The sequence below is a fragment of the Cupressus sempervirens genome, chromosome 4 (genome assembly GCF_028749045.1).
Source record: "Cupressus sempervirens isolate cs-2001-9-10 chromosome 4, ASM2874904v1, whole genome shotgun sequence".
Taxonomy (NCBI): domain Eukaryota; kingdom Viridiplantae; phylum Streptophyta; class Pinopsida; order Cupressales; family Cupressaceae; genus Cupressus; species Cupressus sempervirens.
The window spans coordinates 86,983,760-87,003,569 of NC_143121.1; the positions used below are offsets into that span (position 1 = coordinate 86,983,760).

At 34.4% G+C, this 19,810-nt stretch overlaps 1 protein-coding gene and 1 pseudogene across 5 annotated transcripts in view; one reads left to right on the top strand and one right to left on the bottom strand.

The window, feature by feature from the left end:
• Positions 1-5,590: 5,590 nt before the first annotated feature.
• The window catches only part of IMPL2 (inositol monophosphatase family protein), a 203,254-nt gene continuing 189,034 nt past the window's right edge, over positions 5,591-19,810 (bottom strand). For 2 of the 5 annotated variants that reach the window (XM_089824424.1, XM_089824422.1), the window contains 2 exons: positions 11,433-11,478; positions 5,591-5,906 (listed from right to left, as the gene is read on the bottom strand). In XM_089824424.1, coding sequence (XP_089680550.1) covers positions 5,828-5,906; positions 11,433-11,478 — 125 coding nt within the window. In that variant the 3' untranslated portion in view covers positions 5,591-5,827. Of the gene's footprint in view, positions 5,907-11,298; positions 11,339-11,432; positions 11,479-19,810 lie in introns of those variants that run through there. The other 3 variants (XM_089824425.1, XM_089824426.1, XM_089824423.1) reach the window with 2 other exon arrangements.
• On the top strand, positions 12,196-14,126 carry LOC149560045 (putative LL-diaminopimelate aminotransferase, chloroplastic pseudogene; annotated as a pseudogene).

Genomic DNA, 19,810 nt, shown 5'->3' on the forward strand with positions numbered 1-19,810 from the left:
GAAGATTTGTGGGTGTCATCCCCACCACAAGTTTACCTTTAGCTTGGAGGGTTTATGTATAACCAAATCTTTGTGTTCATGTGTTATGAATTACTTTACATGTTTGTGACATATTCATGCTATTAGATACTAGGTCTAATCATGCATTGTAGTAAATGTTCATTTGATTTATGATATTGTTACTATAAGGGTTTGGGGTGAAGCTATCAGATTTTATATTTGTTTGAAGTGTTAAAGTGTTATAGATCCTGATTCGCCCCCCTCCACCCTCTCATTATCTTGCTTTCCCACTAGATTTCCAACACTAGTATCCAAAATTGGTTGTGGAATAATGTAATAGTTTCATCAAATAACAACATACTATGCCATGATAAACTCTCTTGTCAACACATGTATCTATCTATCTATCTATGTATATGTATGTATGTATGTATTTGTGTATGTATTATAATGTTGACTAACTCTAAAAACTTGCCTTTATTTCAATAACAGCCTATGAAGAACTATCCTTATTTTAATGTAGTATAAAAATTGACTATTTATTATGAAACAATTATATTATTTTGTATATATTGTAACAATATTGATTAATTAATTAATTAATTAAATGCATTCACAATTTCAAATCTTTTTCAACAAAATTAACTAACTATTACTAACCATGAACAATTGATAATAACCCTACACAACATTTACCATTTCTCTTTCATTAAAATCTTAAGTATTATCCTTAAGCTAGATTGATAAATTTTCAATTGCATGGGTTGTTCTTCAATGTTCATATTTCATCATCACTCTTTTTAAAGTTTTGATTTTATAAGGATGTTTAAAATAAGCATTCTATGCATTAAAACATATGTGAAAGGGAAAATGTTTAGATTATCCATGATAATATAAATGTCATTTTCTTATTTCAAATTTCTTTAAACCATAACAATAAATACATCTCCAATTATAATATTTATGCCAATACCAAACAAAACCTCAAGCCCAATTACAATAATAAGCTTAATCATATCATTAGGTACAACACATATACTTACCATAGAACCTAATTCTAATCCTAACACTATCCCTAATCTAACCTTACAATAGCCCAACCCTTTTCACAATCCTAACCTTGACATGTAATGTTATTAAATCATCATTACCATAATCCAAACACTAAACATAATCATGTCCAACACTAACCCAAACCTTAAACTTAACATTTTACATCTAATGAATGGGTTACTATAATTTTATCTCTTAGCCTAATTGTGACTATAATATTATCAAAAATTGTAACTTTGATTCTACCACTTACATTGATCTTAACCCTAATGCTAAATACCATTATATCCTAACCCTAAATCTACTTACAACTTTTCATATAATATGTTTACCATTATTTATTTGTAATCATCATCCTAACTATAACCTTATTCATTATTCTGTCTCAAACTCAAATCTAGCTCTTTTAGCAGAAATAACCTTAACCCAAAATGAAAATAACTTAGCCCCCACCATAATCCTATTTCATTTACGTCATAGACATAATTCTATCTATAGTGTAACCCTAACAATAGCCATAGTTACGATTCTAAACGTATTTATGTTTCTAACCCTAAACCTTATCATAATCTTTATTCCAACACTAAACATGGCCCTAATATGACCTTAGAGCCATGCCTCATTCATGTAGTATTTTAAATGTGCATTTATCCCAAAAGTAACTCTAACAAAACACACATATCATAATTTTGCATCCAAACATAACCCCTAATTGTAGTTGTCGTCAACAACTCTAACATTAATTCTAACCCTATTACTAGATTAACCCTTATCATAATCATTCCTTTTCTCTAACCCTAACATTAAACTCTAACCCTTAAAACTAAAACTATGTAAAATGGTCATAATTGCAATCCTTCCCTTACTATGTATAATTCTAACCAGTATCCTACCCCTAATCTTAATCATATCACTAAGTCTAATCATAACCCTATTTCAATTTAAACCATTCACCTTAACTCTAAAGATGACCTTCACACCATTGTTATCCCCGAACCTAACTCTATATTTCTTAAAGGAAAATTCTAATTCCAATTCTTTAATGTTGTAATCATGTTTCTATCTCCAAAGCTAAGTCCTCATGCTTAGCTTATTTTGGCTAGTAGTAATTAATCGACTTTTTGGCGAAACAATTTGTGGAGCCAATGGCTCTATGAATGATAACCTATGCTACTTCCTTTCAACAACTATTTTACCATTAATTTATTTCTTTTAATCCCACTTTTAAAACTTGTTCTAAATTCAAATAGGTAGAGATTCTAAATTATCCCAAGCAACCAAGCAAGAACCTAACTCTATTTGTTAAAGAAAATCTATTTTTCTAATTCCAATTCATTAATGTTATAATCATATTTCCATCTCTAAAGCTAAGTCCCCATAATATTGCTTAGCTTATTTGTCTAGCAGCAACTACTCAACTTTTTGGCAGGACGATTTAAGGGGCTAGTTCCTTCTAGCAACCATTTTAACATTAGGTAGGCAGACATGCACCCACTTAGGGAAGTAAGCATGTAAGCAAGCAAGCGGGCATGCATCCAAGTAGGTAGGTAGGCATATAGGCAAGCAAGCGAGTGAATGAGCCAGCAAGCAAGCAAGCATATGATGTTATTGTAGATTTAGGGGTATTTGGCCAACTCTCTCGAGACTTCATGATTGGATATCCAGACATTGGGACCACATATTGTAGACTATCCAGATTTTTCCCTTGGCTAAAGGGTTCTTCATGGCTAGATTGGACAATCCGAAGGACAAAAAGGTTTTTCTGTGAATTTTTTTTATCTAAAAAAACTCGCTTTCCTTTATTGGTTAAGCCCTCATACTGGGACTTATTTTCAATTTTTGAATCTTTCTACAAGATATCAATTTTGCTTCAACTTTACTATCTTCCTCTTCATCTCTAAATAGTCTTTGTTCATGAAGAAGTGGTTGAGGTTTTAAAAGATTTTTTAATGGTAGATTATGAATCTTTTGAATTTTTGCACTGTACCTAAGAACATATTCTTGTTGATATAGATGCTTCTAAAGGTCTTTTGGTTGAGGTTAAACTACATACTTCTGAGGGCTCTTGGATTCAAACCCTTAATTATAAAGGTTTTCCTTTTAAATGTAGAATTTTTTTTGAAATAGGTCATGTGGTGGCAAAGTGTGATTTCAAAAAGAGTTAAATATAAGAAACCCTCTTCATGGTGGAAGGGAGTTTCTTCACTGCATTATACAGTGGTTAAGAACTCCTCTCATGAGGAGGTGAAGCATAGAAAAGGTGAGTTAAATTAGGTACAGATAACTTTAGAAGGGGGTAAGGTTCCAATTACTATTTTTGCTCCAGAAATAGAAGTGGTGATCCAATAGGGTCGAAATAGCCGGTTTCAGTAGTGGAGAACTCTCCTAGCCATCTTGCAGTAAATGGCAACTCTAATCAACATTGGATCATTGGATCTATATCTATTGGTCCTGATCAAAGAAATGATAAGATAACTACTATTGTTGGCAATGTCTAGTATGATGTTGTAGTGACTATTGTTAATTTTGTCCAACGAAATTCTAATGCCATTTTTCCAATGAAGAACTCCAACATTTGTCCTATCCAAAACTCTCTTGTTGATTCAATTGTTGCTAGTTCTTGCCTTGATTATGTTTTGGGGTCTTGGGTTTTGGTTTCTCAAGATTGGCAAGATAAGGTTGCTATGGTAGAAGATGGGTTGATCTCGAATATTGGAAAACGTCATAAGAAGTCCCCTCCTCATTTCGACATGACTCTACACTCTAAAAAACAAGCAAAGGAAAATTCTAGTTTTTCCTCATGTCTTGCAAGTTTTGGATTTCTAGTTTTAAAACCCAATGGGGCAACTTGGGCTTTCTTTTTATTTTATTATACTACTAGTTTCTTTTGGTCTTGAATAGTGTTGTCCTTTGCACTATTCCTATGGTTTGTCTTGGGCTCCTAGTTAGCGACTATTGGCAACATTTTATCCTTGGACTTTCGTTGAATATCTTTATGCTTTGAAGTTGTAAAAGGTTTCGGATCCCTTCAAAAACTATTTTTACATTAATCCAAGAAATATATTAGTCTAATATTGTAATATTGTATTATTATTATATAGAATTGAAGAAAATAATGGTAGGAATAAAATTATGATTAGAGTAATATAGAATATAGCACTATATAATTATATAATTTGTTTATAGTCTTCATATAAATGCGTATAAGGATTTGGGATATAGCTAAGAAATCTACCTCAACAACTCGGAATATATTATCAAATATGTACATAACACCAAAAACTTATAGACATTGATGAACAACTGTAATTACCCACACATTTTTATCATGGAAATTGATTGGCTAGTAATGGATTATGGTAATTATGTCAAAAATTACATCTTTAAATGTTCCAATATTATCAAGTATTTAATCCAGTGATCATGCTATCGTTATTGTTGTATATGGGCCCTCATAGAAGGGTTTTCCTAAAGAAATAAAGATGGAATTGCAACTTTTTACGAATATACTTTTAATCTAGTCCCATAAAATTTGTAGTCTAGTTCAACTTAAAAATTTAGGCTTTGAAATTTAAGAAAGTTGGTGGTCTCATGAAAGCAAACTATCTTCGCTACTTTTTGCACCAAAAACATGTAAAAAATCATTCTCTCCAAAATTATCTTTTAGGAAAAATTTGGAATGAAATGTTTGAGAAGTGGCAAAAATCATTCCTAAGTTGATGAGGTAATTTCTAGCACAGCCCCTTTTTCACCCACTTAAATATGCAATGCTAAAAAGTACGAACTCATAATATGTTGGAAAAGATTCCAATAATCATATAACCCAAATATTTTTTATCATGGAACCACCCTCTTACTAAAAAATAGAGATTAACTCGTGCATCATGAGAGCCCTACTTTAGAATTGTATTGTAACACCATGCAGTTTACTTGTCATTTCTATGTTGTTTAGTAAAGCTGGGACCGCTAATTTCCTTTATTGTATTTTTTAACAATGTAACACCGGGATCCCCACCCCCAACAAGGACTTGGTGTTTACAAGTCCCCTCACCACCGCCTTCGTGCCACCAGCTAGCTGTTGGGGTTTTCTGCAAAAAAAATGTTGCAGCTGCAACACTAGTGACAGAAAGTGGGTTTAATAGCTACCGTAAAGACATTGCCACACACACGCTACATATGCATATTTATGAATGTGTATACATGATTTTGTACTTGTTTTGATATAGTGCTACTCATTGTAATCATCCTTATGATATTTTTTATATTCATGTTGCAATTTTTCCATGTTCAAGTATTTGGTACTATTATACATCATTTCATAACTAGCATTTAATGTGCTATAAATGTGCTATATGTGTATTGTATTTCAGCAACCCCACACCCCTGCCCCGCCCCACTCCACTGTCCCCCAATTGTCTCACCGCTGTCCCCAAATTCAAGCCCTTTTATCCCATCATGGAAACCCGTCTTGACATCCCAAGCATCCCAACATCCTCTAGTGCCTATGCTCCATTGAGTTTTAAAGAAAAACTACTAATTTAGACAAAATGAATATAATAGCTGGCGTTAATCAATAAAATTTAATAGTCATTGTCGAATTTACAGCCAATCAATTAACAGGCCTCTTTCTCAAATTTTGAAAAGAGCACTACATACTTCGAGGAGTATATAAATTTAAGATTTATAATGAAAAATTATTAAGACATAACATGGATGGCCAGGAAAAAGATTATTTCACATCTTAACACTGGCTAGAAGTGAAATATAGATAACTTTAGCAGCCAATTAAGCTTGAAGCAGTGACAAAGCTTCTTGATGAATGTGGCCATCTCCTGCAGCAATCACATTGAAACCTGGAGACACCCAAGTATAAAATGGATATGAAATCAAGCCACAAGTAAAACCATTTATACAGGAAAAATTAGGAAAAAGCATTTGAAAATCTGGAAATATTAGAAAGCAGTGAGGATCAGACATTTATATAACCATGCCAACTGCCACTGTTCCGATAATGGTAAAGCAATAGTGAAAATTACTCGCAAGGAGAACCAATTAAAGAGAAACCATTAAAGTCAAACGATGGAGTTGTGACATGCCAAAGTCTAGCCTAGTTTTAATAAATTAAAAATACTAAACATTGTCTTTTTACCACAATCCTAATTTTGAGATAAACAGATTATGTACATCATGTAAAAATGAAGAACCGCTATGTATTCAGCATTTCAATGGATTCAGACATTCTGATTCAGAAAAAGAATTATATTTTATCCCATTTGAAAATTTAAAAAATCAGTCAAGCTTTAGACTTTTGGATGAATTTGATTGGAGGAGCACAAATCTATTCTAGCAGCATTGAAAAAGACACCACCAGAACAAAACACACAAAAGCCATTATCAGTTGCATTGTATTGAAAACACACACCCCATTGGAAATGGGGACACCAACTTTTTTAGCTTGGCAACTTATTAACTTGTTTAGTTTAGTTTTAGTTTGGTACCAATTTCAAAGTTTCAAAGGTTGATAATGTTGAAGTTTGTAGCTGTGATAGAGATCTTCATCTCTGATTTTACGAGAAAGAAATGTGTGTTATGACCATTATGGTCATCTTCAACTGAAAGAATTATTTGTGATTAGATTTAAGTTAATATTATGCAAAAAGACACATCATACGTCATGCGAAGAGGCATTTGTATGGAAATGTAAAGTGTTAATTATGTGGAAATATGAAGGCTCTTATTTTTGGGACTTAAAGGACCTTGTGTAAGATGAAGAGTTTTATGCAATCTATTTATATGATTTCTTGGTTTATTGTAAATTACCAAGTGGAAAGCCATGTACTTGAATATTTTATGATCAATAAAATATATTTTGTTGGTATGGCTAGGTTTTTCCCTTCAAGTGGAAGGATTTTCCCATGATAAATTTGTTGAGTCTTTTGTGTATTATTTTCACTCTTATTTTTTGTTTTTCATCTAATATCTGGGATAAAACATCAACATGGTATCAGAGCCAAGTTTCATAAAAGCAATAAAGAAGAATATGTTAGCCCAAATGTGATTATGTATGCTGTGAGAGAAATTCATAGATGCCTTCTTTGATCCATATGATGTAATGTCATGGCATTGTGTTTTCTTCTAATGGTGATTTCCATTTCGTGGTTTGATCTCTTGTTTCTGTGTTATTCTTTAGTTATGTATCTTGGGAGCTGTTCCAATTCTTGCATCGTGCGGCCTTAAAGATCAAATAAATGGTGTATTGACTCCTTTCTTCAAGTTATCAGCGTGCTTGACTGAAGGCGATGGTTCATCATGTAACCATGTGTATTCTTTGAAAGTCCATTCGTTCAAGTAAGAAAGGGTAGAGATCATTGTTGTCAGAGCGGATGTTCATCTATTGCTGGTATGGTCATTTTGTGCTACACTGTTGGAGATCGACAGTTTGGAGATTTTCGATTTTTCCCTTGGTCTAGCAACTGCAACTTCAAATAGAAGGATTAGTGCACATATATTTCCAAGATGTGAGTGTTCCCTAAGAAATTCGATGAGATTGATATAGCACCAGAGGAACATGTTAGAGATTACCATTATCACATCTATAGTGGAGTATGTGTTACATCCCAATTTTTGACCCAATTTAAAATGTTCATATAGCCATTGAGGTTCACATGAAGTCAATTGACAGTTAAATTTGTTATAATCCTACGAAATGGTAAGATGGTTAGTCGTTATAATTTCATATGAAGATAACATGCTAGTTGATTATTTATCATGAATTCATAGAATTGAAAAGGCGGTTAGCTGTTATGATTATTTATGATCAATAAATTGTTATGGCAATATAATTTAACTACAAAAAAATTTCTTGTAGGGAGCACGTCAAAGGGTTGGAAGCATTATCAGAAAAGAATTGTGCACAAGAGTATCACCATCACTAGGCAAATGGGTATGAATCGTGAATCACCATGGTTGAGGACCTAGCGACTACATAACAAGATGCACACATTAGACACGCATGAGCTACTAAATAAACATTTAAAATATTAATCATCTTAACTTAATTAATGCGTACCTCAAATGATTTATGGTTGACATTTCCATCACTTCATTATAAAACCTATTTATGTATGTGCACATAGATATAAAAATAAAGGTGACACCATGGTATTATTTTATACAGGATTTTATCTATTTAATACGTACATTTAAATGTGTACAAGAAGATAAAATAATCTTCCAGAGGAAACATGTATTTAAATATACATATTTGAAAGGTATGACCTTGGATAAACATTTAACGTGATGCCATCTTAATAAATATATTTATGTGCAAGTAAATAAATACACTTATAAATTATCTTTGTTTTATAACTTTCAAGTTCTTTTTAATATTTATTCATTTCTTTATTAGAAACTAAATTGTACACTTGGAATATAATATAGGTGTTCAAGAAAACAAATCTTTAAAACCGTTCATGAGTTACAACTTGCTTGTTTGAATACCTTTATTTATGATACCGTGAGAAACCATAGGACATCATGAATTGAATTCTCCTCCCTCACGATTTGATCTCTGATTTTCTTGCCACGTTATTGTTACATCCCAAATTTTGCCCTAAGTTTTGAATTGATCATAGTCATTGGTTTAACGAATTATTTCTTTCTTGATCATGTGAAACAAGTTAGTTAATTATAGACATCGTATCAATTTATTTCTTTCCTGATCATGTGAAACAAGTTAGTTAATTATAGACGTATCAATTTATTCTTTCCTAATCATGTCAAGTGAGTTAGTTATATACGTTGTACCAACTGATAAGGAGTTATGTGAAATGAGTTAGTTATTATAGACGTTGATGAAAATAATCAAGCAACCTATAACTACCATTAAATGATCGACAATTGTTTGATTGGAATTAACAATCAATATATCTTTGAATTAATGTCTTGGCAAGAATGTTTTGCTTTAGGTGATTGCAGGAAGAAGATTGAAGAAAGGGGAAGCATTGCTAAATAGGATCATCAGAAGGGGATGGTCAATTTGTCTAGTCATCAAGATCGATAGGTATGACCTAAGACTACCTTGGAAAGGATACAAAGACTTGACAACATATTGCATTATTAGAAAATGTCAACCAAGACCGACCATTTAAAAGAACATCATTATTCGTGTTTGACACAACTCTACTTGGTACTACACTACAATCTTCCTTACGTCCGTCCATTGCTCAGTCAGCCGACTAAATATCAGAACGACCTCAGATTCAAATATACCATTCCGTTTCAAGTCCTTTCTATCTTTCTCTTATATTCGATATCAAGTACCGAGCAAGGGAAACGAGGAAGTTCATCAACCCAGCCGTGGGAGGAAGAAACAACTTGCTTCAGATCACGTCAGTCCATAACGTAGCCTGTCTATTCTATCTTCCTTTCTATCTGCATTGTTACATCAAGTCTATGATAAGCTTTTGTGCCACATTTTGTATTGATGATATTATTGCAGTCGGTTTGGATACTGGTTTGAATATGGAGAACAATATGTTATCTATAGTATCTTTAAACGAAACCATCATAAGGAATTGATATAATGTCCTTTGCTTTACTATTAAAGAATTATGAGATTGTCTCAGCTTTGTTATATGGAATCGGTATTAAAATCCATCAATCAAAGATCCTGTCTATCATTTTACATTTCTTTCCATGCATATAATAAAAGAGTAAATGTTGTCATAATGATCAAACACCGAGGATCTCACCAGCAAGGATGCCATTAAAGGTGAAGAGGTGTAAATTAAAAGGAAATGGATATAATTTCTCAAGCACCTAGGAATCACCAGCAAGAAGCCAAGAATGGTGAAGAGGTGAAGATAACCTGCAAGATTCAAAAAAAGAAATCAATTAAGTATCAGAAAACTACATAATAGCTCATGCATGTTCTGGTAATGAAATACGTTCTCAAGTTGAGTGGTGGAGATCGGGTTTGTTGTCGGTAAAATGTATAATGTAGCCGACGGGTAGAATAGTATCCGAATGGGCGCGTGACGCTTGAGTCGCCCCTTCAGAAAGGTATATGTACACATCCGAGATGGACTTTGGAATCATATACCTTTCCAAAGTCCATCTCGGACGTGTTTATATACCTTTCCGAAGGGGCGACTCAAGCGTCACGCGTCCGTTCGGATACTATTCTACCCGTCGGCTACATTATACATTTTACCGACAACAGGGTTTACGAACCCAACTTTGAAATCCTTGGCCAGGGTAGATATAGGTAGATGTGTCGATCATGAGATCTATTTGTTTGTCCAGATGCTTCAGTTATTTAGGAATAATTGATGGGACACTCAAACCACCAAATTACTCAAATGGCTGGACTTAAGAACATCCCAAGCTCGATCCCGAGGTATGGAGGGTCGTTCTATTAAGTTAGGATGTGTGGGGATAAGTATGGTTCGTGGTTAGGAGGTTAAGCCTATGTCAATGCTTCTCCTCTCACCAATGCCGAGGCTTGAACAACATGTCAAAGGATTTCCCCATTGTTACTGTATGTTTTTCTCCTGTACCTTAACTTTTAGTTTTCATAATAGATTAGCTAGTTAGTTGTTACTTTTTTTTTCAGCTTTACATGTTATCAGTTTGTTTGAAGATATTAGATGATAAAGAATATAGTTGTTCTCACTTTCAGCTGATCTTAGAATGGATGAAAAGTTACTAACGTATTCATTTATTTATTTCATTTAGCAGTTGAAATATGATTGGCAAATAGAATAGGAAGCAGTTACTTCTTTAGTTATAATAGATAATAGAAATCCTTTTCATGTGAAGTAGAATCAGTTATGAGTAAATTAGAAGATCAATTTGGTTAGGAAAATTCATATGTTATAGTTATTTCTTCTCTTTATCTCTGTTGGAAGTCGTGATTGATAATCACTCTGAGTTTGCATTTACAATATCTTACGAGAAGGGACTGGTTGATAGCGTCAGCAAAAGCTCATCTATTTCACAAGCTAATCAGGTTGACAGCATACCATATCCGAATGAAATATACTATTTTTTTTTTATCAATTGCTACTGTGCGTGTATTTACAGCAGCAAGGATTCTTTCCATAGAATGTTGTACATCATCTATGTTTAATGTCACTGGATAGTTCCTTAGTGAATCAGAACTTCCCAAGTCAAGTCAAGAACCATTGTTCATCATATGTTTTTGCATCTTTATCTTACTGTTGTATGACAGAATCAAATGATATTCTTTTGCAAGCCTTAAGTTTTCCCCGAGTCATATAAGCTGTAATATATTGAAACATGAAATATTATTACATCAACTGAGGAATCAGTAGAATGAGTTGCTAAACTCTGAGATTCAAACACCTAGGACTCACCCAACTATATGGCCATGGAAGAGGTGAAGAGGTGAGAGATAGAAATCTGCAATAACATGAAACAAAATCAGTTGTGACATAACAATTAGTTAATATTTTAAAAGGAACATTTAATAGCTCGTGCATGTCCAATTCAATCTTTGTTGTCAAGTCAAATGGTGTGATTAAATACCAGAATGCTTAGTGGCTAACAAGGTGTTCCATATCTATTTCAGGTAGGGAGGACCTTTCTAATTAGAAAAAGTGTGAGGATAAGTATAAGGTCTGTGGTTGGATGGTTAAGCCCCTGACAATGTTTCCCCTCTCCATAAGATGTCAAGAGATACATCAGATAAAGATAAGTTGAACATTTAAACATTTATTGGTAACAGGTATTTTTATTTTTATGATATTTATACGAGTAAATAGTAAGATGGATTAATTTATATTGTTAAATTCCGTTATTTCTAGAATTTGATGAAAGCAACCTTTCTTGTCAATTTAATTGGTAACTAGTTAAATTGGTTGATCTTCCAACTAAATAAGGAATATATCTATATGCAAGAGATAGGATTGGTATTTCAGTCTTTCATTTATAAGAATAATGATTATGAGCGAATCTTCTAATCTTATACTATTACCACAGTTAAGCAATCGGACGAAAAGGAATGATACAATGGTATCTGATGCCCTAAATGATACAGTGGTATCTGATACCCCAAATGAAACAGTGGTCTCTGATGCACCAAATGATACAGTGGTCTCTGATGCCATAAATGATACAATGGTAATTGATGCCCTAGATGATACAATGGTAATTGACAATAATTGGCATTTGTTCCTAAATGGTATTTGTGCACTAACTTGGGTTTTGCAGAAGCATCCTTAGACAGATTTTGGTTTTGAATTCCATGGTATATACATTTTAATTTCATTAGTAATTTCATTGTTAGTGTTATGAATTGTTAGTTATGAAATTTTTGTTTAACTGATTGTAACCGTTAATCTCATTCACATGAACGTAACTAATAATTGTCTTCCTATGAAATGAAGTAATAACTGTATTGTCTTTACATGTTAGTTGTTAGATAAGACTCGGGAAAACAGGTTGTTACAATGAGACAAAGAATAGGCACTATGCTCATTTCCCTGGCCCCATTTTTTACATCAAGAATATGTTTACAGGAGCTGCACAAATGAATGAAGCGATACTGATTGTGTCTCAATCGGAGAGTTCAATGCCACAAATCAACGAGTATATTCTCCTTGCCAATCAATCTATATTTCTATGGCAATCATTTCTCATAATAAGAAGGTTGTCGAGAAGGTAAGTGTTGAGAATACAGAAACATAAGGTGCGCAATCATCTCTCTTCTACCTATTATATTTTTCTCTAGTTCTTAGTAACTATCGACTATTAGTAATTCCATAACGACAAAGTCCCCCTCGTATTTGATGTTTTTTTAGAGAGTTTTCGACATCTTTACTTATTCATTTCTTTTATTTATCCTCGACGAATGGAGTCATAATAATGAGTAGTTGTTTGCGAACATTATATATATTCAAATAAACCATTGAAATTCCTGCAAATATAGTTGGCACTCGTCTTTAGCTTGTTTTTAGCTCAGATGTGACCATTGTAGTGCAAGATCCATCTTATCTAGCATATGTGGATTCAAGCATTATAATGGCGCCAGGCACATTTCAGAATGATGTAAAGAAGTATGGAAAGATTGAGTACATGAAATGTATTCCTAAGAATGATTTTTCCCTGATTTGTCATTTGAACTCTAGACAAATATCATATTCTTTTGTTTGCCAAATAATCCTACAAGATCGGCAGCCAAAAGGAAACAAATGGAGCAATTCATTGCATTTGGAAAAAACAATGGCTCGATATAGTATATGATTCAGTTTATGATATTTACATGTCTAATGATAATACAAAATCAATATATGAAATTCCTAGAGCAAGAAAGGTTGCTATTGAGACTGTGTCGTTCTCCAAATATGTTGGCTTTACAGGTGTCCATTTTGGATAGACGGTTGTTCCTGATGAGCTTTGGTTCTCTGATGGATTCCCTGTTGCAAATGATTCCAATCGTATATGTGTAATTGTTTCAATGGTGCATCTAATATTGCACAAGATGGTGGATTGGCTAGCTTTTCTCCAGAATGGTTAAAGGCCATGCTCAAAGTTGCTAAATTTTATACTAGAATCATTGTAGAAATATTTTCTAGTCAAAATTCATGGGATATTTTTGTTAAGATCCTTGAGAAAGCACATATAGTTAACTCTCTAGGAAGTGGGTTTGGACCTGCAAGTGAAGGTTTTATAAGGAGAGAAAAGATATGGTCAAGGGAACATGATTATGAAATCGGCCAATGATGATATTTTAGAGGTCTTTTCATGTGTTTAAGAAGGGAAGTGTTCATTAACATCATTTTTTAGTTCATGAAATTATGGATGCCGGGACATGTGGTGGTCTAATTCAAAGGAAATAAGTATTCTAGTTTTTAGTATTGAATTTGATACCTTAATGGGAATGGAATATTTCTCATTTTTATGGTAACATTCTTCTTAACACATTTTGCTTGTATGAATACTGGGCTGAATTTTTATGTGTGTTGAGATCAAACTTCAAAGAGATAAGTATTCTATGATTTTTTTCTTTAATCTCTATGATAAGTGGATCTTATGAGTTGTTATAAATCTCTTGGTTGTAAGGTGCAATGGGATAGTGAGAGATTTTGCAAAATTGGTGGCACATTATCTTCATTAAAAAGAAAAGGATCATGTTTAGAGAGAGACTATTCATCTTCAAAGGAAGGCTAAATGACAAAGGTAGATGTCCAACCCTTTACAAGCTTATGCAATAGTCAACCATCTTATTATGAAGATTAAATCTGTCCTTGTTGAGAGGGAGTCTCGGTTATCAAAGTTGTCCCTACTGAGAGGGGGTCTCTATTAAGAGAAAATCTCAATTATTAATGCATTCTTCTTTGAGAAAAGTTTGAGGGGAAAGCCCTCATTCCACCCTCTGCGAGTAGGTATAGTGGACCACCCTCTACAAGTAGGCACGATAGAAATGTATTCTTCTCTAGGAGAAGATTGAGGTGAAATCCCTCATTCCACCCTCTACAAGTAGGTACAGTGGACCACCCTCTGTAGGCAGGCACGGTAGAAATGTATCGTTCTTTGGAAGAAGCTTTGAGATAAAATTCTTTGTTCTACCCTCTGAGAGCAGGCATGGTGAAAGTCATGTGTGTAACTTCATTCTATATGGTTATGAAGTAACTATGGTGGATTATGTTATGTTGAGATAACATATGTTCTTTGGTTGCATCTATATGTCTGACTAAAGATCTCTCTCTTGCTAAGAGGGCGTGTTGAAGTTTGTAGCTGCAATAGAGATCTTCATCTCTGATTTTATGATAAAGAAATATGTGTGTTATGACCATTATGGTCATCTTCAGCTGAAAGAGATATTTGTGATTATATTTAAGTTAATATTGTGCAAAAAGACGTGTCATACATTCATGTGAAGAGGCATCTGTATGCAAATGTAGAGTGTTAATTAAGTGGAAATATAAAGGCTCTTATTTTTGGGACTTAAAAGAGCTTGTGTAAGATGAAGAGTTTTATGCAATCTATTTATATGATTGCTTGGGTTATTGTAAATTATCAATTGGAAAGCCATGTACTTGAATATTTTATGATCAATACAAGATATTTTGCTAGTGTGGCTTGTTTTTTCCCTTCAAGTGGAAGGATTTTCGCAGGATAAATTTGTTGAGTCTTTTGTGTATTATTTTTACTCTTCTTTGTTGTTGTTTATCTAATATTTGGGAAAAAACATCAGCAGATAAGATAGGAATTTAAGCAAGATAGAGATGCGAGACTATTTTAAATAGCAAGTCAGGATCTTGTACTGAGTCAAGAGTTTCACTATCAAGTTCAGATAAACACTTGACATCTTTGGTTTGAACCCAAGCAAGAATCCTAAAGACTACATGATTTCCAACTTGGGTGAGAAATTTTGATCAAGCAAGCCCCTAATTTTTTATTTGAACAAGATGAAAGTTCTCAATACTTGGGTGGAATTTGATCTCGAACCGAGAGAAAATGTTTGGGAAACATAGGAATTGGATTGAGTGTTGATAGAACTTCGAACAAGTGATAGAATTTGACCTGAATATTGATGGAAATTAAAGAGAAATTTTTTTAAGCAATCTTTGTGGAGAAACCCAAGCTAGATCAGAAATCTGACCTCCTTGAGGGTTTGAGCCCAAAGAGACTCAAGATTTCCTCCAGGAAATTGGTGCAAAATCCCAAGTCATGGGTGAAATCTGACATGCACAATAAATGAAAATCTTGAGAAAATGATGAAATCTAAGTGTTGGTATTGAAGTTTGTAATATACCCTACTAGATTAGGTCTGGAATTAAGAATTATTCCTATGAAGACTTAACAAATGAGAGGCGTACTTCTTCTAAGCCCTCAATTTTGGCAAGATAATGTCTTCAATGAACAATATATAGACAAGATATGGGTCACTATTGATTATGCAATTTGATTTATGTTCTTCAATACACTAGCCTTCTATTACTCAACAAGAATCTAGTTATGAGCTATGATTATGATTTATAGCCTCTGATACCGATTCGTGGCCCTGCTGCCTGGCTTCCGCATCCGATATAGACGGATGCGGGAAGCCTCCGGATGCGCTGCGGGTGCTGCCCGGAAGGCACCCGCAGGCATCCGGATGCGGGTGGAAGCTGAGTAGTGGCTTCCGGGCAGCATCCGCAGGGAATCCGGGAGCATCTGAATGCATCCGCGGGAGTTAGGCAGAAAACCAATAAAATAAAGTATATTTTAACTTAAAACTATGAAACAACATGTGACTAAAAGCATTTTTTAAAGCATTTTTTCACAATAAAACCCTAAAACGACCCTAGAAGACAACATAGAAGCATTCACAAGAGTCATTTTAGAGTTTTGTTTGCACCTACAGCCACTCCTTCATTGTGAAGCTAAGTTCAGCATTTTCGAAGAGGATTGATCGAAGAGGGAGAGATAGCTTTCTCAAAGAAGTTTAAACCATTCAAGGTAAGTGATCAATCCTTTTCTTGAGTATTTAGATGAATTTTTTTGAGTTTTTGATGATTTTTTTAAGTTCTTGAAGATTTTTTTAAAGTTTTTTTTCAAATTTTTTTTTTTGAAAGATATGTAGAAGCAACTTTGGGTATCTATTTTAGTAGTTTTTCTCACTTCTTTCCACTTGTATGCATGATCATTGATGTTCATCGTTGTTAGGAACTAATTAAAATTTATTTATTTTCTTATAAAATAGTTTGCAAAAAACTAGGCAAGAATGGATATCGGTGGTAGTGCTAGTCAAAGTTCAGTGGGGGGCCAAGGAGGGGAAGGGACTGATAATTTCAAAATTGATGTAGGTTCTCCTTTGTGGAGACATACAACATGGATATCACAGGTTTCAGGAGGTGGCTCATACTATTGGAAGTGCAATTATTGTCAAAGTAACAAAGGAAAACCTTTCAATAGCTCATATTCTCGAGTGAAGCTTCATTTTATGGGCCCTGCTGGCAAAGGATTTGGAATGTGCAAAGGCAAAAATGGTACTAGGATGACTAGCGCGGAAATACTTTCATTTGTAAGAGAATAAGAAGTTGCTGATGCATTGATCAATAGATCAAAAAAAAGCTACTATCAAGGTCCTTCCTCAAAGAACAAGCCAAAGACACCCACTGAACCAATGGCATCCTCCCAACACCCATTCTTGCAGGTACCTGTGCCAAAAGAGGATGAGGAAGAAGTGAAAATTTCAACCCGTAAAAGAGGCCCATTGGACACCACATTTAAAATGGGGGCAAGAGACTGCGCTGATGAAGCTATTGCACGTTGCCTCTATGCGAATGGGCTTTCTTTCAACTTGGTGAGATCACCATATTGGAAGGAAATGGTGGCAGCAATCAAAGAATCACCAGCTGACTACACAAGCCCAAGCTATGAAAAGGTGCATACAACTTTATTGCAACAAGAGAGGGCACATATAGAGAGAGACCTTCAACCAATCAAAAAATCTTGGAAAACTTCGGGTCTAACTATTGTGTCAGATGGTTGGAAGGATACAAGAAACCGGCCACTGATTAATGTGATTGCAATTTCCCCCAAAGGGACAATGTTTTTGAAGGCCATTGATTGTGAAGGGCAAGTGAAGGATTCGGAATTCATTTCTAGAATTCTCATTGAGGCCATTGAGATGGTGTGTAGTGAGAATGTGGTATAGGTGGTCACTGACAATGCCAAAAATTGCAGGGGTGCAGGTGCTTTAGTTGAGAGTCGGTATGACCATGTTTTTTGGACTCCATGCACTATTCACTCCCTTAACTTGATCATGCAGAGGATTGGCACTGAAGTAGATTGGGTGAAGAAAATATATGAAGAGGGGGAGGGCATACAGATGTTTGTGACCAACCACCACATGTCACAATCCATTTTTAGAACATACTCCAAATTGGAGTTGCTGAAGGTAAATTAATTTTTTTAAATTACTAAGTTTCATGGTTTTGTAATTTAGTTAAAAATTAAAATTTATAATTATATTGTCAATTAACATATTGTTAACTTGCTTAGGTTGCTGAGACCCGTTTTGCATCTCATACAATCGTTATGAGACAACTCCTCAAGGTAAAAGATGCATTAAGTCAAATGGTCATCAGTCATCAATGGGGTGTATGGAAGATCTCAAATTTAGAAAGAGCACAAAGGATCAGGAATTTGATCTTGAATGAGAGTTGGTGGGCTCGTGTGGCATATGTATTGGATTTCACCGAGCCCATCATGACTATGCTCCGTTTTGCTGATACAGATACACCTTGCTTAGGGGATGTGCATGATGGCATGGACACCATGGTTGAGAAGGTAAAACATTCTATACAAGCACATGAGGGTGACCCCACACAATGTGAAGCCTTATGCAAACAAGTGCAAGCAATTATCAACCATCGCTGGAATAAGATGACTACCCCATTGCACCTCCTTGCATATGCCTTATCTCCTAGGTACTATAGTGAGGAGATAGCTGGTATGCCGGGTAGAGTTGCACCATTTGCGGATGAGGAGGTTGTTGAGGGGTGCCACAAAGCCCTTTCAAGACTCTTCCCACTGGAAGAAATGCATGAAAAAGTGAGGGAAGAATTTGGGTTGTTTGCTTCGGGGTTAAAGCATTCTCCATTTGCACTAAAGGACCAAAATAGAATGGGAGCTACCACATGGTGGTACATGTATGGTCAACCTTTCAAGCATCTTCAACCTCTTGCAATCAAAGTCCTATCACAAGTAAGTTTTTTATTTTGTTTTGTAAATTTGTTTTAAAATTTTATGTTTACACTTGCATTGTAGAATTTAGTGTTTCACACATTCTATAAAATTAATTTTCTTTTCATTTGTATGTTTTGTGACAACTATATAGGTTGCTAGTTCTTCTGCTGCTGAAAGGAATTGGAGTACATACTCCTTTATCCATTCGATGGAGCGCAACCGGTTAGGCTCCAAGAAAGCTGAGGACTTGGTCTTTGTCCACACCAACTTGCGTCTTTTGTCACGTAAGAATGATCATTACAAGGAAGGGGCAACAAAGCTTTGGGATGTAGCCCCTGAGTGTGCAAATTTGGATGCAACACTTCATGATCTTGTTACAGTTGGAGACGGTGATGATGTGAGTGTGGCACGTGGTGCATTTAGCATAAGTGGAACCATGCTTGGTTCAAATGATCTTTCAGCAGTTGGAGATGACAATGAGAATGTGGATTTTCTTGCAAATCCCTATGATTCAGAGCCAGACTCTGATTGATTGAATCTTCAGACTTCAATCATTTACCATGTTTTCAAATTTTATTTTGTTGGAATCTTGAACATGACCTATTTGAACTTATTGTTTAAGAGTCAAGACTAAACGCTAATGTTGGACAAGCACATATTGATATTGATATATGAATATCATATCAATTTTGAAATATCTTGAATTTTGTTTAAGGGTTCAATTAACTGTTAAGTATCATAGATTCATAGTCATATTATACTTTATCAAATGATTTGTTTTTGTATATTTCTTGCATTTCATTGCATATGTTAATATTATAATATTATATATATATATATACGTTTCCTCCCGCATCCGCATCCAAAAAAAATAAAATCCCCACATCCCGTATCCGCTTCCGGGATCTACTTCGAAATCCGCATCCGAATCGGTAACTTAGTTTATAGCCAATAGATTCTTGTTCCTAAATTAATAATGGATATATTCGGTGAATGAATGGAAATATTGATTATAGTAATCAAATTGTTTTGTCAAGTATGACTTCCCCTATTA